General features: G+C 39.6%; 1 protein-coding gene across 1 annotated transcript in view; it reads left to right on the top strand.

Annotated features, from left to right (window-relative positions):
* Positions 1–4,667, top strand: part of frmpd2 (FERM and PDZ domain containing 2) — a 69,649-nt gene extending 64,982 nt beyond the window's left edge. Inside the window, exons 27-30 of the mRNA XM_081393724.1 lie at positions 980–1,046; positions 2,466–2,600; positions 3,062–3,156; positions 4,167–4,667. Coding sequence (XP_081249850.1) covers positions 980–1,046; positions 2,466–2,515 — 117 coding nt within the window. The 3' untranslated portion in view covers positions 2,516–2,600; positions 3,062–3,156; positions 4,167–4,667. The remainder of the gene's footprint in view (positions 1–979; positions 1,047–2,465; positions 2,601–3,061; positions 3,157–4,166) is intronic.
* Positions 4,668–25,309: the final 20,642 nt, after the last annotated feature.

Below are 25,309 nucleotides of genomic sequence, written 5' to 3'. Positions count from 1 at the left end.
TAAAGGTGCCGTAGAATGGATTATTTTATTATTTTATAATGTTTCCTGGGGTGCCCTTATAATGTTAGTATGTTTATTAGATCAAAATTTGTTATAATTTAGAAATAAAAGGCATATTTCCTAGCCTGATTTCATACCCTGATCTGGACACTCTGTTTGAAGGGGCGTTCATTTGTAGTTACATCCAAACACTGAACAACTGCCATGCTTCGTTCGCTCGTCTGCAAGCCACGATGTCTCTCGAGGAAAAAACAATATCGCGCTGGATCTAGATAACACAGTGTAAATTATCGTTAATAAAATCACTACTTACCTTGCGGGAATATAACGTTAGTTGAAATTGCCCCCTTCGTCCGTTTGAGACGCCGAGAGAAGCGTGGCTGCTTGATATTGTTCCAGGTTAGAAAAACAGTCTGTGGTCAAATGGGCAGAGCAACTAACAACTTCGAATTAAACTATAGCGGTATCCGATTATAGATAGATTATAGATAGATCTGCCATTTTCTCTATGATCCTCGCTTGTTTCTTCACCTGCAGAACTTCCGATGATTCGGCAGTGCAGTTTCGCCTGGCACTGAGCATGGGCTGGCTTATGTAAATTTTTAGAGGCGTACATATTAATGATCCCGACTGTTGCGTCACAGTTGGTGTTATGTGGAGATTCGCCTGTTTTTCAGGGGTGTTTTTCAAAAACGAGATTTAAATAAGAAAGAGAAAACTATGGTGTTTGAGACTCACTGTATGTCATGTCCATGTACTGAACTCTTGTTATTTAACTATGCCAAGACAAATTCAATTTCACATTCTAGGGCACCTTTAACCATTATAGACATGATGGGAAGATTAACGTAAACCATGTGAAGGGCCAGGATTTGTTGATTATAGTCCAATTATTCCTTCCTCGGCAATTAAAGTGATGTCAGCCAAGACCATATTTACAATTAAACTGATATTTGGCCTTTGAACTCTGACCCTACAGCAAGTGTTGCAGTGTTTGAGGATTTCTCCTTCAGAGGTGCAGCTGGTTCTCTGCCGTCCTGCTCGAGGTGTGGAGAGAACCCACAACACCCACTATACACTTCATCTGATCTTTTTTATTTCATTGTATATGTTTAGTGATAATTATATAGACACACACACACACTCACACACACACACACACACACACACTCTACAGGTCAAAAGTTTGGAATCAAATTTTAAATATGAAATACATTTTAATGTTTTTTTAAAGAAGTTTATAATAAAGAAGTTTTATAATCTCATTATAAAAGAACTTTAAAGAACTTTTTCTATTGTAATAAATGTTAAAATGTCATTTATTCCTGTGATGAAAAGCTGAATTTTCTGCATCATTACTTCGGTCTTCAGTGTCACATGATCCTTCGGAAATCATTATAATCAGGGTTCCCACGGGTCCTTGAAATCCTTGAAAGTTTGTGAATTAAAAAAAAAAAAAAGAAAAAACTAAAAATCAAGGCCCTTGAAAGTTTTTGAAAATAAACATGCATAGATACAGGTCATGGAAAGTGCTTTAATTTATTTGAAAGTTTTCAGGAAAAAAAATCTGTATTATTTCACTAATGTGTTATTTCACCAACACTTGGTGGCCTATGCATACTAGCTTGCTTGATTTACGTTAGTTACGCACATTTACGCGTTACGTTAAGTGGAAAATAGGCTGGTTACATGAGACTAAGCTCTTTTAAAAATAAATTCATGCAAAAGTTAATATTAGATCATTTTAAAATACAGTGTAGGATGTACTGAATATTCTTCAGTTTTATGCAAAACAGAAATACGACTAATACAATCAGATCTCTGTCATATGAAAAAGCATATTTGTGTTTGACACATAAAAACTGTAACAATGTGTCTTACACGTAACACGATGTAACCTTGCTCTCACTTGAAATGTGTCCCCACATTAAGTCCTTGAATTTGAGGGTATTGGACCTGGAAAGTCCTTGAAAGGTCCTTGAATTTGAAGTTAACCGAGGTGTGGGAACCCTGTATATTTATTATGATGATTTGATGCTCAAGAAACATTTCTGATTATTATCAATGTTGAAACAGTTTGATGTAAGATTTATTTTCTTAAAAGAAACTCATACTTTTATTCAGCAAAAACACATTAAATTTGATCACTGGAGACTGGAGTAATGATGCTGGAAATTCAGCTTTGCGTTACAGGAATAAATGACATTTTAAGATCTATTCAAATAGAGAACAGTTATTTCACAATATTACTGTTTTTACTGTGTTTTTGATCAAATAAATGCAGCATTGGAGAGCAGAAGAGACTTCTTTTTAAAAATATAAAAAATCCTGATGATTCCAAACTTTTGAGCGGTAGTGTAGCCTATGCAATGCCATATTTATGTATTTTTAATAAAATATTCAAAGAGAACAACGTCACTGAGGTGTGTTTACAGTAACTTGGAATCATGTTTTATGTTGTTAAGGAACACTTCCACCTATATCCGAGAAAATAGGCCAACTGACCTGCAGCTGATCCATGAAAGATATGAAGGTCTTCTCCTGGGAAGGTCAAAGAGGAATCCTGGTGCATTATGGGAGAGGATGGATCCTTCAGAGGGGTTAGAAAGTTCAAAACAGAGTGGAGCTGGACTGATTTTCCTTTAAGAAAGTTAATGATTCACACGAGTAGATGTAAAAGTAGAATTTTCTATACAGCCAAATTGATTTCTGTGACTTTGAAAATCGGGTAACTAGTTCTTGCACTTTAATTTCCTCGACCTCTTTTTTTTGTTGTATTTTTTTGTACATTAAAATCGCAATGCAGACATTCACACACAGACACACACAGACACACACACACACACACACACACACACGCTCTTAATGCATTCTAGGGATAATCCTGAACTTGTAAAAGCAAGGTCAACATGTGAAGGATCTCTTAATCTAGTCACTCCTTGACCAAACATGTTTTAGAGCGCCAGCCAGACTTTACTATCAGAATTACCACAGCACTTTTAGAGAGCAACTAGAAGAGTGTCTTTTATTTGACTAAAAGAACATTTGTTTGTGTCTCAAGGTCCTGTCAAATACAGGAAGGAAGCAGACTGAGTGTTTGAAATCCTACAATGATGCCGATCCTGCTCCTGCTCCTTTACTTGACTGGATGAAAAGGCAAGTGTCAATATAATAATAATAAGTCATTTTTTATTAATGATTCGTGTCCATAATCATGCTATCATACTGCCAGTTTGAATACAAACTATTTGAATGACGCTTAAAAAAATCCATTCTGTAGATTAACAGATTTCCAAGCAGAATCTGCAGAAAACGTGAAAAAATCTCTGGGGCTTAGTGTCCTGAATTGCTGTGTTAAAGAGGACATATTACGCCCTTTTACAAAGTCTTTTGCATCGTACTATGACAGTTAATCAGCGAGTTAGATCGTTATATGAGAAACAACGCACCACTGTTTAGTTCCTGTCTCTGTGAAGCCCCTCCTTCTGAAAAGCACACTGTGCTCTGATTGGTCGGCTGGATCAGTGTGTTGTGATTGGTCGAGCGCTTCGAGTGTGTTTGGTAAATGTCCCGCCCCATAACCGCCAGTTTAACAGAGATGGTCCTCAATGCAGAGCATAAAATCCAGGGGGAGGAGTTGGATAAAATCCAACTCCTCCCACCTTACATATACCTAAACCTACCCGTCTCCACCCCCTGATCCCTAAACCCACCCCTAAACCTACCCATCTCCACCCCTAAACCTACCAATCTCCACCCCTTATATAAGATCCGACTCCTCCCCTCGGATCTTGTGTACTGCATTGAGGTGCTACTGGTTTAACACACTACTAACTAACTCAACCAGGCCCCGCCCCTTTATTCTGGTATGAATTATTTAAATGAGGAATATTGTGACGTGTTCGTTCCCGGAAGAAACTCAAGCGTTTCAGGAGTTCAGAAACACTGACACTGATATAGAGAAGAACTTTGTGCTTTGCAGAGATTGTTGAGGCTCAAACAGCAACATTACACACTAAAGAAAGTTGAACATGTAAATAAGCATAAAAGGACCACTTTAATATATGATTGTCTTAAGGTAAAAGAATGCAAAAAAGTTAAAATGACTGAATATACTGCCTGATAAATTAACTTTAGTTAACTCAGTCTTTTTTATTTGCCAACAGTTCCTGCAGTTCCAGAGGATTTCCACAAGGTGGCGTGACAGCTTCAGAAACAAATCATGTGACCCAAACTCTAAATTGTTTGACTAATTTTTGTCTCTAAGAATGAGTTGTTTTGTCTTTTTTTGTTCTCTTTTACATTACTACGTAATGAATTCTGTATTAACTCTTAAACCATTATACTGAGCACACTTCACACCACTTTGAGCTTGAAATCTTTCAATAGAAACTCTTTTAAAATGTCTTTCTGTAGCATTGACACTTACCCAGCGTTGCTAGAGAAGTGTGTAAAACTCTGAGCATCAAACAATGCTGAAGGCAGCTACACATTTACCTCAACTGCAAAAAAAAAAAAGTTATTATTTTTGGTGCCTTGCAGTCACAACAAGATATTACAACTTTTACAAATTTCAGATATGCCTGTTTCGATAACTGAATAATGTACTGTACATATTAAATCTTCAGCCTTATCCTTGAGTTTGCAATAAAGATTGAAATGCTTATAAATGTAAGCTTTCTTTTTTTCAAATAGATAGATGAATTGATGTTTCTCCAAGGGTTTCACCTCGTCTTTATGCTGGCTAATCAACACACACTCAACACACTGTTATAACTAGACAGCGATCAATAATATCTCTGAGCTTCTCAGTTCCTCAGCTTCCAGAGGAGAAACATATGCAGAATCCATTACAGGACCTGCGGGATCTCAGCTTATTTTTACAGAGCCGCTCTTGTCCTGAATTATGTGTCCATTCCGTCAGAAAACACACACACGGGACTTGAACAACCGCTGAGGTCGCTGACATCACGACTGGGAAACCTTTCACTCAATCTGTCATTAAAACTCAGTTCTTTCAAGAGTTAAGGTAAAGGTTACTCTACCCGTGTCAATGACTAATTACTTATTAAAATTTATTCATAATAATCCACAGCTGTTGAATGTGAGAAGTTCACAGGAAACAAAAGTGATCATGTGGCTTCATAATTACCCATCATGCCCTGCAGGAAAGTAGTTGCTGTGTCTGTCAAACGCTCAGACAAACGCAACTTCTGTTCACACTCAAAGAAGCCTGTTAGTGTTGGTTTTCTCGTTTGTCGGGTTGTGTATTCGTGGAATATCTGAGATGTGATGTAATATCATCTGGTGATAGTGTGAATTAGCCATAACACGTAACAGTGAAGCGCCCCCAGCTGGTGAATGTGGGAACTTACAACAACAACTACAACACTCCTCATTGGGCTTTTGACCATGAGAGTGAAATTTGGAGACGCCATAACAATTTGTTTTATTTAAATATTATTATTAATTTACAAAATATGTGTTTTTAAATGTAAACTATATTGATCATTTCTACTTTAATTTTTATCATAAATATGGGTATATACCATAGGGTATATACATTACATACAATACCAGTCAAAAGTTAGGAAACATTACTATTTTTTATGTTTTGAACGAAGTCTCTAATGTTCATCAAGGCTGCATTTATTTGATCAATAATACAGAAAAAAACTAATACTGTGAAATAATTTTACAATTTAAAATAATGGTTTTCTATTTTAATATACTTTAATATATTCCATGTGACCATCTCTCACATTTCTATAATTCACATCCGTTATTTGCAAAATCGGGCTTAATAAATCCTGTAGTGTGAACCATAGACATAAATACATAGACGCCCTATTGGCCGCTGGATCGTACGTTAACAGCGCCGCCATACTGTGGAGGGCAACTTTCCCATACCTCTCATAACGAGAATTGAGAAAAATGGCTATTTCGTGTGCTGCTTGGGGCTTTACAAATCGCCACATAATTGAAAACAGGTCTCAGGGAATTACCTTTCACAAGCAAAACTGAAAATTTGTTTCTGGTTGCATTTCATTTACTATTTTTATTTTCAGAGGAGAAAGGCCGCGAAATTTAAAAATACTACTGTTATTGTGTCACGAAATGTAGTTTTAAGAGTTTTTCAATCGACAATGTAGTTGTTTAAAGCTCAAATCTGTGGTTTATTTATAAAGATAGCAACTATTTAAAAATGTTATCTGACGGTTTCGGAGTTGTGAGATCCAGCGATCACTGGGCGCTCAGCGCTCATGAACCCCGCTGAGAACAGCCTTACCTCGGCTAGTGCTTCTGACGTTCGCCGATGGATCTGATGTCTTTAGTCTAGTGGTTAAGCATGAGAATAATTTGTCTTGTGTATATCTAACGGGCGATCTTTGGTCTCATTAATCTATAATTTGTTCCCTGGCAAATCGTTTTGGCTGAGGGCAAAGTGAAGTTTCATAACTTTATATATTTAGGCTATTTAACTTTAACGTTGTAGCCTGCTGTATGTGACTGAAATTTAACAAAAAGAGACAGGGTTGCGTCATTTTATTTCATATAGCCTATGTAAGAATATTTTAAAATATATAAATTTACATTATTTATTATTGTTATTATAATAATATACCACTTGCGATTATTAATCTATTATAGTAAATGCTGTTAAATTATTGTACTATTCATAGTAACTATTTAACTTATTATTTTTTATTGTCTATATTCTGTTATTGATATTTCATATTCTATTGCTATTATTACAGTGCTATGTTATTACGGCCCATACGAAAACAAGGATAAACATCGGCAGGGCTTTTTTCATTTATCCCAACAGCGCCCAAGACCCGCCCACAAAGTTACTTGCGTTTCGCTCTTGATACTTGCATTTCAGATCGTTAAAATTGGGCCCGAAGAGTTGTCTATCTCTGTTGCGTCAAAGAACAGAACACACAAAATTAGTACAATGGCAGCTTTTCCTTTAAGAAACTCCAGGCCTGAAGAGGGCAGAATTTCCAAACACACGAGTGGAACTGACAGTTGAGCCAGCATTTCTGGAGGGACTGCTTTTACCTGCGCACCTGGCAGATAAGCATGGGTATAAAATGTTTGGGGTTAGCTTTTACTTCAGTCCTCATCCTACAAACAAGAAAGAACAGCTCATTGTTCAACACTAGAGACGCAACTGGTATGTAATATTTGGAATAATTTACTGTTGCATTCAGTGCTTAGCACAAATTCCATGTTTAATTCTGGTAGGAGTGGTGACTCCTTTTGTTGTGAATATTTCCTGACTGCCGATAATGTGGCAGTGATGTGTGCTAGATTAAGTTGAGATGTTTAAACATTTACTTTATTCAAAGCATACTTTGTTTGCTGTGTCACGCATTGTTTATTGTGTAAAGTAATGCATGTTTGTTTTCTGTTTTAAGGTTATCAACCTATTCCTCATTCCTTAGTCCTTAATTCTATGTCATTCAATTCATTTCAACTACTTAATTCAACTGTTTCAACATAATCAACCAATTGCATCAAAACCATCTGGAAGAAAAATAAAGCATTAAAAGGAATTGAGTTGTCCCTTTGCATCCTTCATGTGTTGAGCAAGCCGTTTTCAAGTTTGGGCAGAGCTGGACTTATTATAACACCTAGACAACTTGACAGTTGATAACCATCGTGGCAGTGAAGACAAAAGGATTAACGGCCTGAAGTCAGGAAAGCTGTCGTCGTAAAGAGGAGGATTGGCTCACATCTCAAGATGGCGAAGGAAGCTCTTGGGAAAACAGTGAAGGAGCTGAAGCAAGAAAGAACTTTGGCTAAGAGCGCTTTTACCAAGCAAGCAAACTTCCTTAGCAGGGGAGCAAAACACATGACTAAGAGCGAACTGCGAGAGGAGTTCAAAAAGCTCACATCGGAGGCGAGGAAGGTCAGTGAGACAAATGATGAATACAGGGCTGGCCTTCTGGCAGACATTGAAGCTGAAACCGATGAGGGTGAAGAAGCTGACCTGAGCAAGCAGCAGCAGACTGAACTTGAGAAGACGTTCCAAGAATGCGAAGTACGATTGGATGAGATCAGGGAGGTGATCCAGTCAAACCTATGGCCTAGATACGGGGAGAACGAGGTGAAGTCTGCAATTAAAGAAGCCGAGACAGCCTGTGATGGAATTGCTCAAATACCTGTTACCGCTGTAAATAGAGATGGCTACGAGCTACGGTGGGATGGTGTGAAGGCACAAGTGCAAGATACAGTCTCAAGCCTAGCAGAGTGGGAGATGTGGATTCCAGTAGCAGAAAAAGAAAGGCTGGAAGGCAGAGTAAAAGACCTGAAAGCATTCAGCAAAAGCCTTGAAGCAAGGAGGGCAGAATTTCTCACAGCGCAAAGAATGGCAGAAGAGGAGAAAGATGGAAGGAGAGTGCCGCAGACGCCCGTGCCAGCTCCACAGCCAACACTGAGAATAAAACCGACCTGTTTACCCAGGTTCAGTGGGTATAAAAGGAATTTCCATCGATGGAGAAGAGACTGGGAGAGTCTACAAAAGCAGGGGGAACCGACAGGCTCAGTCGAAGTAAAGAAGATCCAACTCCTTGACAGTGTAGATGAGAGAATGTGCAGAGACCTACGTTTGTCTAGTTATAATACTGCGGAGGACATGTTCAGGGTGCTTGAGAACAGGTATGGGAACAAGTCTACAATAGCCTTGGAGATAATTGAGGATTTGGAGAAAGTTTCTGTTTTAAGAGCAAATCAGCCTAGAAAAGTTATCGAGATGATCCAAATTATAGAGAAGGCCCTGGATGACCTCACAGAGCTTGGAAACACAGGAGCCATCAACAACCCTCTAGTGATTAAATCCATAGAAAGCAAGTTACCTGACAATATCAAGCGAGATTGGCTTGTCTACATGGTTAACCCGAGGAATAATGTCACACCGAACAATCACTTTGAGAACCTTCTTAAATTCCTGAAAACACAGGAGGAAATTCTTGAAAAATTAGAGCAGCTGTCGGTGAGTGAAAAGCCAGAAAAGAAATATACTTGTATGGAAAGAAGATATGCGTCCACACGTTCCACGAGGAAAGGCGGCTGTATTGTCTGTGGAGATGAAAAGCATAGAGAAAAGATCTTCTTTTGCAAGCGTTTCAAAGAACTGAAGCCTGTGGAAAAGTTGGATGCTGTAGAAAAGCTGGGGGCCTGCAAGAGGTGTTTGGTCTGTCATGGAGAAGATGATGAATGTAAAGACACTTACCTGTGCAGGAACAGAGACTGTAAAAAAGACCATCATTTCTTTCTTTGCCTGAAGGGAGGTTTCAGGAGGAGTGACACAGACAGAAGACAATCCAATGTGAGAAGACATAAGCTTACAGAGGAGCAGGAGGGTGGGTTCTTTCTCAAGCCCTGGGTCCGGTCAAGTCAAAGCAGGAGGCAGGAGAACGTATCAGGAGAAAAAAGAGCGGAGTCAAGCGCAGTACTCATTCTCCCAAACCAAATGAGGGAAGGAGACAATAAGGCCCTTGGAGTGGGATACCTTGTTGAAGAGGATAAACTGTACCTCATGACTTCAATCAATTTCTCAAAGAGGAAAAAGAAAATGAGAGTCGGCCAAAATCTTTTTGATGAAGAGGTGAGAGGGAAAACTCCAAACCCACTGACGAGAAGAGTACTACTAAGTCAAGTAGCTAGCCTGTATGACCCAATAGACCTCGTCACACCTGTCAAACAAAAGGGCGCCATTCTTGTCAGAAAGGCGTTTCAGGAAGCTGGAGTCAAAACTCTGACCCGAGATACTTGGGATGAACCTTTGTCCGAAAAATTGAGGGAAGAAGCCATCCGATTCTTTGAGGAATACACACGTCTTGGCCAAATCACTTTCCATAGAAGCCTCACACCAGTCAACTGGATTGGAAAACCTTGGGGAATAACATTCTCTGATGGAAGTGACAAAAGCTATGGAGCCGTAGTGTACTTCAGATGGGAGACCGAGCAAGGCATCCAAGTCAGACTAGTTGAGTCTAAAGCAAAGCTCACACCATTGGACCAAAAAGGAGGACCAGTAAAAGCTGAAATCTGCGGAGCTGTCTATGCAGCACGACTTCGAAAGTATGTCGAAAAGCACAGTCGAATAGAAATTGAACGATGGCTTCATCTACTGGACAGCCAAACTGTGTTGGGAGCAATCCAGAGAGACAGCTTTGGATATCAAACTTTCTTCGCAAATAGAGTTGGAGAGATCCAGAAATCCACATCCGTTGAAGATTGGTGGTGGATCCCGGGAGGCCTGAACAGTGCTGACATTATAACAAGAGGGGCAGCCCCAGAAGACCTCCAGGAAGATTCCATGTGGCAGGATGGACCAGCGTTCCTGCGGCAACCTGTGGAAGAGTGGCCACATAAGTCAGCCAAAGAAGTCGCTGCGTATGCCAAGGAAGGCATAAATAAACTTCAAAGGAAAGCTTTTTCGGCAGCACTGACTAGAGCGCAGGCAAAGAGAAACAAGAGTGATGCACGGCAAAATAACCCAGATGAACCTAAGACTCGGTTCTGAAGATCACCAGCCTGCTCAGCGGTAACCAAACTGATTGACATCAGGAAATTCAGCAGCCTGACCAGGCTGATCAGGGTCATTGCCTGGGTGTGGAGGGCTGCAACGAGATGGAAAAAGGTGTTGACCAAGAATTCACTCTCAAATAAACCAAAGTGGGAGGAAGCTCTTTCAACAAACTGGAGGTCCAGAGCCAAACAAGCTGTACTCACTGTCGGGAAGTGTGAAGATGCACTAAGAGACCTGTTCCTTGCAGCTCAAGAAGGTATAACCTTTCAAGACACCACTCTCAACAGACTTGCTGTTTACAGAGAGCAAGAGACTGGGCTCTTAGTTTGTGGAGGGAGGTTCCAGATCTTTGATGAGGACGAGACTGCTGTACCAATTCTACCATATGAGGCATGGATATCCACTCTCCTAGCTCAAGAGGCCCATGATGCAAACCATGAAGAAATAGCAGGCACACTCCTCCGGATGAGGAAGAAAGCCTGGGTGGTTAAAGGCCGGAAGCTGGCTAAAAAGAGAGTTGATAACTGTGTGGTGTGCAGAAAGGCCAGGGCCAAAAAGTGCCAACAGATCATGAGTGACCTTCCGTCCGAGCGGATAACACCAGCCAGACCATTTGAGTACATAACAGTGGACTTATTTGGACCGTATGAAGTCAAGGACGAGGTGAAAAAGAGATCCAAGCTCAAGGTGTAGGCAATTGTTTTCTGCTGTATGGCATCCAGAGCTATACATACAGATGTTGTCAGTGACCAGTCAACTGAAGGCTTCCTCCTGGCTTACCAAAGATTCACGGCACTGAGAGGGCACCCAAAGAAACTTTGGTCAGATCCTGGAAAGAATTTTGTGGGTGCTAGACCTGCCCTCAAAGAACTCTACCTTATCCTGGATCAACTTAATAAATCTGAGCTTGAAAATGAAGCTTCCAAGCATGGGACAGAATGGAGCTGGAAAATCCACCCAGCAGACTCCCCTCACAGGAATGGAGCTGCAGAAGCAGTTGTTCGCACTGTGAAGCGGGCTTTGCACAACCTGGGAGGAGAAGGACTCTTCACATGGAGTGAGTTTCAAACATTTCTCTACACGGCTGCTAACCTTGCCAATGAGAGGCCCATAGATGCCAGAACTCAAAGCCGGGAGGACTGCGTAGAATACATCAGCCCAAATTCCCTTCTGCTTGGACGGTCTGGACCCAGAGGAGATCTTGGATACTTTGATTTTGAAAGCTACCCATACAAAAGATTGAGAGTTATCCAAACAGAAGTTAACCGGTTTTGGAGGAAGTGGAGTCAGTTAGCTGGGCCCAATCTATTCGTGAGGAGTAAATGGCACACAACACATAGGAATGTGGCTGTTGGAGATGTAGTCTGGCTTGCTGATCAAAATGCCTGGAGGGGTCAGTACAGACTTGCCAGAGTCATCAGTGTCAACATTGACAAGAAGGGCATCGTCAGAGATGTGCAGGTCAGAACTTTTCCCAGCTACCCAGTCCCAACTGTGAAGCCTGCTCAAGTGAAGTCAAAGAAACTCTCAAACAAAATACCTAGTACAGTTCTTCATAGGGATGTCAGACGCATCATTGTTTTACTTCCTGTTGAAGAAGGAAAAAAACCTGACAACTGAAATCTAACCAGCTGTAACGGAGAGGTTCATGTGACCTCCTTGGGTTCAAGAACCAGGAGGTCAAGTGGGAGGTGTTGCGTCAAAAAACAGAACACACAAAATTAGTACAATGGCAGCTTTTACTTTTAAGAAACTCCAGGCCTGAAGAGGGCAGAATTTCCAAACACACGAGTGGAACTGACAGTTGAGCCAGCATTTCTGGAGGGACTGCTTTTACCTGCGCACCTGGCAGATAAGCATGGGTATAAAATGTTTGGGGTTAGCTTTTACTTCAGTCCTCAACCTACAAACAAGAAAGAACAGCTCATTGTTCAACACTAGAGATGCAACTGGTATGTAATATTTGGAATAATTTACTGTTGCATTCAGTGCTTAGCACAAATTCCATGTTTAATTCTGGTAGGAGTGGTGACTCCTTTTGTTGTGAATATTTCCTGACTGCAGATAATGTGGCAGTGATGTGTGCTAGATTAAGTTGAGATGTTTAAACATTTACTTTATTCAAAGCATACTTTGTTGCTGTGTCACGCATTGTTTATTGTGTAAAGTAATGCATGTTTGTTTTCTGTTTTAAGGTTATCAACCTATTCCTCATTCCTTAGTCCTTAATTCTATGTCATTCAATTCATTTCAACTACTTAATTCAACTGTTTCAACATAAATCAACCAATTGCATCAAAACCATCTGGAAGAAAAATAAAGCATTAAAAGGAATTGAGTTGTCCCTTTGCATCCTTCATGTGTTGAGCAAGCCGTTTTCAAGTTTGGGCAGAGCTGGACTTATTATAACACCTAGACAACTTGACAATCTCCATTCCGGAAAATAGTCTACTTGGGTCTCAGGTTGAATTCTGTGACGTTTCGAGCTTTCCTATCAGAAGATCGCATCAAGACGATTCACAGCTGCCTCTCCCTTTTTCAAAGAGGGAGATCAGTCTCGTTCAGGATGTGTCTTCGGCTACTAGGACTGATGGCCTCAACAGTGTCCGTGGTTCCCCTGGGACTACTGCGAATTGAGATTTTCAGAACTGGACAGCGCCACAAGGCATTCGCCCCAACCGCAGAGTGTGCGTCTCACCAGAATGCACGAGCACTCTCTGTCATTGGAGAGCCCCATCCTTTCTCCGGACAGCATGCCCTCTAGGGCCTATTGTACTGAGAAAATTGGTGACGACAGATACATCACTCACAGGCTGGGCCGCAGTGTTCGAGGGCAGAACAGTGAGAGGAGTTTGGTCTCCGGCACTGAGAGAGAAGCACATCAATCTTCTAGAGCTACTGACAGTGTTTCTAGCTCTGAGATATTTTGTGCATTTTCTCAAGAATCATCACGTATTGGTCAGGACAGACAATACAACGGCGATTGCCTACATAAATCGGCAGGGAGGAGTTTGTTCTTACATGCTTCACATGTTAGCGAAGAGACTAATAATGAGGAGCAGCAGGTCTCTCCTCTCATTGCGTGCGACCCGTGAGAGGGTGAATCTGAGCGCAGCAGGGTTACCTCCGAGAGTTGTTGAGACAATTCAGAACGCGAGGGCTGCCTCGACATGTTCTTGGGGAGTTTTCGAGGAAAAGAGCAACATACTTGTTTGTCATCTAATTTTCAAATTCCTTCATGGACAATGCCATGGGATCCCAATGCCAGTTTTTTATATTCTTCCTTTTTTAGCTTTTTCTAAAATGAAGAAAAATGAATAGCAAATTCTAAGAAACATCTCTGTGAATGACTATTAGAGCAGCACCAACCAATTAATACAATTAAAGATGAAAATAGTACAACAAATATCATGCTCAGATTTTTAAGCAGTTAATGTCAAACCGAAAGTAATAACAAGAAGAATAGAACAAAGAAAATAACAGATGGCAGAAATAACATGAACCAAAGTAATAATGACTCACTGTCATCTAAACTGGAGAGATCTGGCACAGGCGGAAACTCTTGATCCTGGAGGGTCCTGGGACACACAGAGACTCCCGCGGGCCGGGTCGGGCCGATATTTCCCGCCACTATCCTCGGCCCGGGCTGGGCCCTTGATCAAGCATTTGTGCTTTTTAATCATTACTTTATTAGTCTAATTGGGTGGGGAGAAAGCTATGCCATAATCAGAAATATTATACATATATCTTAAGCAAAGTAGGCGCAAGTCAAGTCAAGTCATCTTCATTTATATAGCGCTTTATAGCAGGTCTTGAATAAAGTTATTTTCCAGCTAAAGTTAATTTGATTTATTCACTTCCGTTGCAACGATCATTAGTTACTAAATTGGGGGCCGCTAAAACGACACCGTTTTAACAGGAAACTCTACATAGACTTTAAACGCAAAACCTGTAAGAATGCTGATGGCGTGCACATGCGTATTACGAGTTCAGTCTATTGGTATGCTCGTTTGAATATATGTGCACAGGTTTGTAATTCCCAACAAACCAAGCTTTAAAAAACTACTTGTCTGGCCTTGACATTTTGATACAGAATTTTATCACTTTGGGGTAGATACGCGAACCGAATTTTCCTGGCAACACTTTATCTGTAGAATGGTAAAGAGATCCTCCATAAGGAGAAACTAGTTGGCACTTTAGCACCCCGCTATGACATCGGGTCCAGGCGCAGGTCCTTCATCAGATCTGGATCCGGCAGGCTGCGGGAAAACCTCTGGATAAACAAAAACACTAAAATTAGCGTAGATGCCATTCTTCTAATGATGTAACGAGTACATCAGGATTTATGGAAGGTGTTCCCGGTTCCGGCTGACCTAATCTATGCAGCCTAACATTAAATTATAGAAGTCTATAATGTGTTATGTGAATGCTAGGTCAAAGAGATGTGTCTTTAATCTAGCTTTCAACTGACAGAGTGTGTCTGCTTCCCGGACAATGTTAGGAAGACTGTTCCAAAGTTTTGGTGCTAAATAGGAGAAGGATCTCCCGCCAGCAGTTGATTTTGATATTCTAGGTATTATCAACTGGCCGGAATTTTGAGATTGCAATAGATGTGAAGGACTATAATGCGTTAAGAGCTTGCTCAAGTACTGCGGAGCTAAACCATTTAGTGCTTTGTAAGTAATCAGCAATATTTAAAAATTTATATGATGTTTAATTAGCCTGGGTTTCCCCATGCTGCCTTGCGCGCAGCGTGATTTATTCACGCTGCTAGGCAGCCTGGATTCCATGGACCAGATTTTCGCCTCAGCGAGGGGACCAATCAAGGAACAGGGAGGGAGCAGCAAGACGATGACAACGTCTATGCAACACACAGAAGCAGTTTGTTTATATCTATGGATCCAACATGGCAGCAGACACGAAATTACCTTTCGATGCAGCCTTAGATAGTGTTCTAAGTAGTTTAGAACGCAAGTTTATTTTGAAAAAAAAAACTTCTTCCTCGTCGAATTTCTGTCACTCTACATACGTCATCTGGTATAATTGAAACGATTGGATATGAGCTACGTACAGGCGCATTTGATAGACATTCGTAGCGCCCAATAAACGGCTCTGGGCATTCGTAAACCACGCCTCAAATACGAGAAAATGAACATGTGGTTCCCAGATCACGTCTCAATGAGACGAGGTCTGATGTTAGCCAGGCTAATGTTTAATAGGGAGCCAATGCAGTGTTGACAGAACCGGGCTAATATGGTCATACTTCCTGGCTCTGGTAAGAACTCGAGCTGCTGCGTTTTGGACCAGCTGTAGTTTTTTTATTAAGCGTGCAGGGCAACCACCCAGTAGAGCATTACAATAATCTAGCCTTGAGGTTATGAACTCATGAACTAATTGTTCTGCATTTGTCAATAAGAGCATATGGCATAATTTCGATATATTTTTAAGATGGAAAAATGCGGTTTCAAGTCAAGTCAAGTCAAGTTTATTTATATGGCGCTTTTCACAACATAGGTTGTATCAAAGCAGCTTCACAGTAATAAATTAAAACAATACATCAATATGTATTGTACAATATGTACATCAAAATATCATGATATGATATTTTACAGATAATAGACACGTGACTTTCAAATGACAGATTGGTATCAAAGAGCACACCCAGGTTCCTAACCGACGACGAAGACTTGACAGAGCAGCCATCAAGTGTTAGACAGTATTCTAGATAATTAGTTGAGGATGTTTTTTTGTCCAATAATTAGAATCTCTATTTTTTCAGAATTTAGTAGTAGGAAATTACTAGTCATCCGATTTTTTATATCAGCTATGCATTACGTTAATTTTGTGAATTGGTAGTTTTCGTTAGGTTGTGAAGAAATATAGAGCTGAGTGTCATCGGCATAACAGTGAAAGCTAATTCCATGCTTCCTAATGATATCTCCTAATGGTAGCATGTACAGAGTGAACAGCAGTGGTCCTAGTACTGAGCCTTGTGGTACGCCAAACTGAACTTGTGATCGATAAGACATCTCTTCATTTACAGCTACAAACTGATAACGGTCAGTTAAGTATGATTTAAACCATGTTAATGCAATTCCACTAATGCCAACATCATTTTCGAGTTTATTTAAAAGAATGTTGTGGTCAATAGTGTCAAATGCAGCACTAAGATCTAGTAACACTAATAGAGAGATACAACCACGATCGGATGATAGGAGCAAATCATTTGTGACTCTAATGAGAGCAGTCTCAGTACTATGGTACGGTCTAAATCCGGACTGAAAATCCTCGCAGATATCATTTCTTTCTAAAAAGAAACATAGTTGTGAGGATACTGCCTTTTCTAGTATCTTTAACAGAAAGGGTAGATTTGAGATCGGCCTGTAATTGACTAATTCTGTATGATCAAGTTGTTTTTTAACAAGTGGTTTAATCATAGCCAGGTTAAAGGTTTTTGGTACGTATCCTAGAGACAAAGATGAATTGATGATAGTAAGAAGAGGATCTATGACCTCTGGAAGCCTCTCTTTCAGTAGCTTAGTCGGTATAGGGTCTAACATACATGTTGTCGGTTTAGATGATTTAATGAGTTTAGGGAATTCTTCCTCTCCTATAGCAATAAATTAATCGAATTTTGCCTTAGGGAGACTACAATGCACTCCCTGATGCGATACTGTAGTAGACGGTTGCATAGTTATAATTTTGTACCTGATGTTATCAATCTTATAAGTGAAGAAGTTCATAAAGTCATTACTGCTGTGTTGCTTGGAAATTTCTGTGCTCGAAGTTTTCTTTTTCGTTAGTTTAGCCACTGTTTCAAATAAATACCAAGAGTTTTGTTTATTTTCTTCTAATAGTGTTGAAAAATAAGCAGATCTAGCAGCTTTTAAAGTGTAAGTTGCAGGTTAACCACCACATCCAATTAATATGTAAATTAAAGTGCTCTATATGTATATATTTAATTATTTCTGTCTTAAAATGCATTAAAATAACATTTATTGGGGTTTCTTCAAAGGTAGCGTGTTTTTTCAGTTACTGGGTGATGACGTCACAAGGGGAACTCGCAACCCATACTCTGCTAGATTCTTACTATATTATGGCTATTTGGAGAACGACTGAGGATGTGTGAAACCATCAAATTCTTTATGGACCACAGCCCTACAATTTTTAACCGGTCAGGCGTGAGAGAGGGGAGCCATGACACTCAAAGAGTTATTAATGCTTGGTGTGAGGAGAATTAGAGGAGGGTTGGCCAGGTGTCCTGGTGAGTAACGTTAGCTACGTTAGAGCTAGTCAAGCCTGCTGCAAACTTAACCCGGATAATAGAAGGGAACAAGCAAGTCTTTTCAAAATATTGCCGTCATGTAGAATAGCAAGGAGGGACAACGACTGAACTGAAGACATTATTTACTTACAGTAAGCCAGTCCAAATCAGAGCTGTAACATTAGAGATGCACACACTGCACAGGCATCCATCGCTAGTCTCATCGACGCCTCAAACGTCATGTCCCTTCCTCAGTCCACGCGTTATCAATTTTTCACGATTTAATAAGCGATGTTTATTGTCAGAAAAGAAAAAGAGAGATCGATGTCCCCATCACTGTATTTGTGTGGGCTATGCCACCCAATTGAATCAGCAGTGGATAGTATGTGCTGCCGTGAGGTGAACGCGTTTTGGAGTTTAGTGGAACAGCTCGACCTGCGACCGGCTGATCTGACATGCCTGAACCCGGTGCCTGAAACCCGCTTGTTTTGCGAATAGCTTATTCTCATTTCAGGCAGGATCACGGTCCCCTTGAAGTCAGCACACACGAGTATGTTTACAATGGAGTTATTTTATCCATAATTTTTTTTATCAAATAAAACATACAACCAACTTTTCTGAAGTTATGTAAGGCGAATATAGCTGCAAGCGTATGGTAACTCTACTAGTGAGTTCCTCTTATGACGTCACGCCACATCTAGTGGAAGGGAACGGGAGCGGTTAAAACCACTGTTAAAAGTGCCAACTTTTCATATTATATCAGCATTTTGGTAAAAAAACAATGGTGGGCGGTTCTTATCTTTATGTTTAATAAACACATTGCATTATCTTTGTGAAAAATTTAACCTGCAACTTACACTTTAAGGCCTCTCTGTATGCAATCGAACTCTCTTTCCATGAAATGCGAAATAGCTCTAGTTTTGTTTTTTTTCCAGTTGCGCTCCATTTTTCTGGCTGCTCTCTTAAGTGCCTGAGTGTGCTCGTTGTACCACGACGTTGGACTATTTTCTTTAATCTTCTTTAAGTGCAAAGGAGCAACTGTGTCTAAAGTGCTGTAAAAGAGAGAGTTAAAAGTTTCTGTTGCAATATCGAGTTCTTCTAAGCTATCCGGGATGCTGAGATGATGAAACTGATTAGGAAGTTTATTAATAAAGCAATCTTTAGTGGCAGAAGTGATAGCTCTAACATATTTGTAACACGGAGTCGGCTTTGCAGCCTTGGCTAAATGAAGTTTACACGAGACTAGATAATGATCTGAGATGTCATCGCTCTGCTGCAGAATTTCAACGGCATCAACATTTATTCTGTGTGATAATATTAGATCTAGAGTATGATTACGACAATGAGTAGATCCTGACACGTGTTGTCTAACTCCAATAGAGTTCAGAATGTCTTAACATGCCAATCCCAATGCATCTTTTTCATTATCTATATCTATATATATCTATATATATCTATATCTATATATATATATATATATATATATATATATATTAAAAATCACCAACAATTAGTACTTTATCTGCAGCCAATACTAACTCTGATAGAAAGTCAGCAAATTCTTTGATAAAATCTTTATGGTGGCCTGTATACAGTAGCCAGCACAAATCTCAAATGTGATTCGTCATTTAAAATATATATTTTTACATTAAGCCCCAACACTTCAAAAAAAGTATATTTAAAACTAGATTTCTTAGTGGTTTTGAAAATATTACTATAAATTACAGCAACACCTCCCCCTTTGCCTTTCAGACGAGGTTCATGTTTATAACAGTAATCTTGTTGGGTGGACTCATTTAAAGTAATGTAATCGTTTGGTTTTAGCCAGGTTTCTGTCAAACACAGCACATCTAGATTATAGTCAGTAATCATATCATTAACAATGAGTGCTTTTGAAGTAAGGGATATAATATTCAGCAACCCAAGCTTTATCATTTGCTCATCTGTATTATAGCTGTTTTTTATTTGTTGAACATCAATTAAATTATTAACCTTAGATGGGTTGAAACGTTTTTTTTGGATTTCCAAATTCGGGGAACAGACTCAGTCTCTATGTCAAGTCAAGTCAAGTCAAATCAAGTCATCTTATTTTATATAGCGCTTTTAACAATGTAGATTGTTTCAAAACGGTTTTACAGTGATAAACGGATAATTTAAGGTAACAGAGATTGTTTTGGCTTCATAGCAGTTCTTGAATAAAGATATTTTCCAGCTAAAGTTAGTTTTGATTAATTCACTTCTGTCGCAACGATCATTAGTTATTAAATTAGAGACCACTAAGACGACACCGTTCTCTCTACACAGACTTTAAACGCGAACCCGTAAGAAACGCTGATAGCGCTCACGTGCGCATCAAAAATTAATTCTATAGTTATGTGCATTTGAATATATTTTCACAGGTTTGTAATTCCCTCCAAACCAATCCTTAACAAACTACTTGTCTGGCCTTAAAAAAATGTATACTGAATTTTATCACTTCGGGGTAGATACGCGAAACCGAAATTATCCTGACAATGCTTTATCTGTAGAGTGGTAAAGGGATCCTTCACAGGGGACAGACTAGTCGGCACTTCAGCACTGCGTTGTCATCGCGTCCAGGCGCAGGTCCTTCATCAGATCTGGATCCAGCAGGCTGCGGGAAAACCTCGGGATAAACAAAAACACTAAAATTAGCGTAGATGCCATTCTTCTTATGATGTAACGAGTACATCAGGATTTATGGAAGGTGTTCCCGGTTCCGGCTGAACTAATCTATGCAGCCTAACATTAAATTATAGAAGTCTATAATGTGTTATGTGAATGCTAGGTCAAAGAGATGTGTCTTTAATCTAGCTTTGATCTGACAGAGTGTGTCTGCTTCCCGGACAATGGTAGGAAGACTGTTCCAAAGTTTTGGTGCTAAATAGGAGAAGGATCTCCCGCCAGCAGTTGATTTTGATATTCTAGGTATTATCAACTGGCCAGAATTTTGAGATCGCAATAGATGTGAAGGACTATAATGCGTTAAGAGCTCGCTCAAGTACTGCGGAGCTAAACCATTTAGTGCTTTGTAAGTAATTAGAAATATAAAAAAATGTATATGATGTTTGACAGGGAGCCAATGCAGTGTTGACAGAACCGGGCTAATAGTCATACTTCCTGGTTCTGGTAAGAACTCGAGCTGCTGCGTTTTGAACCAGCTGTAGTTTGATTATTAAGCGTGCAGGGCAACCACCCAGTAGAGCATTACACTAATCTAGCCTTGAGGTCATGAACTAATTGTTCTGCATTTGTCAATGAGAGCATATGGCATAATTTAGATATATTTTTAAGATGGAAAAATGCGGTTTTACAGATACTAGACACCTGACTTTCAAATGGCAGATTGGTATCAAAGAGCACACCCAGGTTCCTAACAGACGACGAAGACTTGACAGAGCAGCCATCAAGTGTTAGACAGTATTCTAGATAATTAGGTGAGGATGTTTTTTTGTCCAGTAATTAGAATCTCTGTTTTTTCAGAATTTAGTAGAAGGAAATTACTAGTCATCCAATTTTTTATATCAGCTATGCATTCCGTTCATTTTGTGAATTGGTAGTTTTCGTTAGGTTGTGAAGAAATATAGAGCTGAGTGTCATCGGCATAACAGTGAAAGCTAATTCCATGCTTCCTTAATGATATCTCCTAATGGTAGCATGTACAGAGTGAACAGCAGTGGTCCTAGTACTGAGCCTTGTGGTACGCCAAACTGAACTTGTGATCGATAAGACATCTCTTCATTTACTGCTACAGACTGATAACGGTCAGATAAGTATGATTTAAACCATGTTAATGCAATTCCACTAATACCAACATAATTTTCGAGTCTATTTAAAAGAATGTTGTGGTCAATAGTGTCAAATGCAGCACTAAGATCTAGTAACACTAATAGAGAGATACAACCGAGATCGGATGATAGGAGCAAATCATTTGTGACTCTAATGAGAGCAGTCTCAGTACTATGGTACGGTCTAAATCCGGACTGAAAATCCTTGCAGATATCATTTCTTTCTAAAAAGAAACATAGTTGTGACTTGTGAGGATACTGCCTTTTCTAGTATCTTTGACAGAAAAGGTAGATTCGAGATCGGCCTGTAATCGACTAATTCTGTAGGATCAAGATGTGTTTTTTAACAAGCAGTTTAATCATAGCCAGCTTAAAAGTTTTTGGTACGTATCTTAAAGACAAAGATGAATTGATGATAGTAAGAAGAGGATCTATGACCTCTGGAAGCATCTCTTTCAGTAGCTTAGTCGGTATAGGGTCTAACATACATGTTGTCAGTTTAGATGATTTACTGAGTTTAATTGAATTCTTCCTCTCCTATAGCAATAAATTAATCAAAATTTTCCTTGGGGAGACTACAATGCACTCCCTGATGCGATACAGTAGTAGACGGTTGCATAGTTTTAATTTTGTCCCTGATATTATCAATCTTGTAAGTGAAGAAGTTCATAAAGCCATTACTGCTATGTTGCTTGGAAATTTCTAGGCTTGAAGCTTTCTTTTTCGTTAGTTTAGCCATTGTTTCAAATAAATACCTAGTGTTTTGTTTATTTTCTTCTAACAGGGTTGAAAAATAAGCAGATCTAGCAGCTTTTAAGGCCTCTCTGTATGCAATCGAGCTCTCTTTCCATGAAATGCGAAATACCTCTAGTTTTGTTTTTTTTCCAGTTGCGCTCCATTTTTCTGGCTGTTCTCTTAAGTGCCTGAGTGTGCTCGTTGTACCACGACGTTGGACTATTTTCTTTAATCTTCTTTAAGCGCAAAGGAGCAACTGTGTCTAAAGTGCTGTAAAAGAGAGAGTTAAAAGTTTCTGTCGCAATATCGAGTTCTTCTAAGCTATCCGGGATGCTGAGATGATGAAACTGATCAGGAAGATTATTAATAAAGCAATCTTTAGTGGCAGAAGTGATAGCTCTAGTTTCAATGGCATCAACATTTATTCCGTGTGATAATATTAGATCTAGAGTAGTGGTGGGCCGTTATCGGCGTTAACGCGAGACTCTTATCGCGCGATAAAAAAAATATCGCCGTTAATCTATTCCCCAAATTGGGTTGGGAGATGGCTCTACTACACAAGCTATGATGACGCAATCTACCCGCGGCCGCGAGGTAAACCCGGCTGCAACGCATATTCGTCGTCATCTTAAGTAAACACGGCTGAAAGTGAAAGCTGCAACATCCATTATTTGGACTTGGTTCGGATTTAAGCCGTCCGACAAACAGCAGCAAACTATAGACAGAGTGTGTGGGGTAACGGTTCGGTAAGTTAACACACGACTAATCCGTTCTACCACCTCAAATTCAAAACGAAACATGATATCACTGAATACCAGCGCGCGCGTATTATTCTCAATCCAATATATCTTAGTGGTGTAACGTTAACACATAATCTCTGTCTACGCCCGATTTTAAGAATCGTTGTTGTGTTTCTTTTTAACTGAAAATACATCAGTTAGACAATATTATCACTTTAAATTTGGGGTTTCATAAGTTCAAAGCTATAATAAACATTAGACCTACTTAAGTCTCTGCAGCTAGTGTACTTAAATTTTATTTATCTGCAAAATTATGTTGTATACTCACAGTTTTGCACAATATATGTTCTCAAAACTACATATACCCTTTAAAAAAATACATTTAGCAGTTGTTTAGCAGGGTCTGTGTAACCTGTTCTGAAATGGTTTTATTATAATGTACTGTATATCGTTATCGCAAGAGGCTGCAATGTATATCACAATATAGATTTTAGGCCATATCGCCCATCCCTAATTGATAGCCTATAGTAGTTGATAATAACATAGGCCTACCTAATGTTGCCTATGGACGGTAACAGTACAGTAGTAACCTTTTACAGTCTATGAGTAGAACAGCTTTCTCAAGCAGTTTGTGATGCATTTTGGAAACAGGAGATGAGCCCCTGGTCTAATGCGCCACCTGGCTTGAGAAACCCGTTCACAAAGACTTACTTTTATAGTCATTATTTGGGTAGCACACATATTCTGAATGCCTTCGGCAGAATTCAAATGAGCCATTTTAATCTAGATTAATCTAGATTAATTTCAAAATTAATCTAGATTAATCTAGATTAAAAAAATTAATCTATGCCCACCTCTAATCTAGAGTATGATTACGACAATGAGTAGATCCTGACACGCGTTGTCTAACTCCAATAGAGTTCAGGATGACTTTAAATGCCAATCCCAATGAATCTTTTTCGTTATCTACATGTATATTAAAACCACCAACAATTATGACTTTATCTAAAACCAGTACTGACTCTGATAGAAAGTCAGCAAATTCTTTGACAAAGTCTGTATGGTGCCCTGGTGGCCTGTATACAGTAGCCAGCACAAATCTAAATAAAAAGAATTATATTTGAAACTAGACTTCTTAGTAATTCTAAAAATATGACTATAAATTACAGCAACACCTCCCCCTTTGCCGTTCAGACGAGGTTCATTATTATAACAGTAATCTTGCGGGGTGGACTCATTAAAGTAATGTAATCGTTTGGTTTTAGCCAGGTTTCTGTCAAACACAACACATCTAGATTATAGTCTGTAATCATATCATTAACAATAAGTGCTTTTTAGGTAAGGGATATAATATTCAGCAACCCAAGCTTTATCATTTGCTCATTTGTATTATATCAGTTTTTTATTTGTTGAAAATCCAATTAAATTTTTACCCTTAGATGGGTTTGGAAGTTTTTTGTATGTCCTAATTCGGGGAACAGACCCAGTCTCTATATGGAATTTTTATGACCTTGGTGATGACGTGAGACAGCTACCAGACGGTCGGTTTAGCCGGTCTGTCTGCTTCCTGACCTGAGCCCCAGATTGTCATGTTTGAGCTCTAAGACTATGTGCCATATTACTAGAGAGAAGAGCATCACCATCCCAGGGGGGATGAATACCATCTCTTTTCAACAGGTCAGGTCTGCCCCAAAAACTTTTCCAATTGTCTATGAATTGTATATTATTTTGCGGACACCACTTAGACAACCAGCCATTGAGTGAACACAATCTACTGACTATCTCATCACTCCTGCGAACAGGAAGGGGGCCAGAGCAAATTACAGTGCCTGACATCGTAGTTGCGAGTTCACACGTCTCTTCAGTTGATCTCCAACTGGCGGAGTCAAACATCAGTTGTGCCAGCGTGAATAATAATCTTAGAGAATTTATGATTAGCATTAGCCAGCACTTTTAAATTTGCTTTGATGTCAGGCGCTCTGGCTCCCGGCAAACATGTGACTATGGTGGCTGGTGTCTCTATTTTCACGTTCTGTGTAATAGAATGGCCAATAACTAGGGCACATTCAACAGGATTCTCAGTGGGTGTTTCACTGAGAGGGGAGAATCTGTTTGAAGTTGTAATCGGAACGGAAGAGCGGTGTTTTGTCCCGCGACTATAGCGTCTCACCATCACCCAATTGCCCTGCTGCGCGGGCTCTACTTCAGCCGGAACCGAACA

The sequence above is a fragment of the Scardinius erythrophthalmus genome (assembly GCF_964197995.2).
Source record: "Scardinius erythrophthalmus genome assembly, chromosome: 18".
Lineage (NCBI taxonomy): Eukaryota > Metazoa > Chordata > Actinopteri > Cypriniformes > Leuciscidae > Scardinius > Scardinius erythrophthalmus.
Note: the sequence above shows the minus strand (reverse complement) of the source record. Positions and strands in the feature narration are given on the sequence as shown.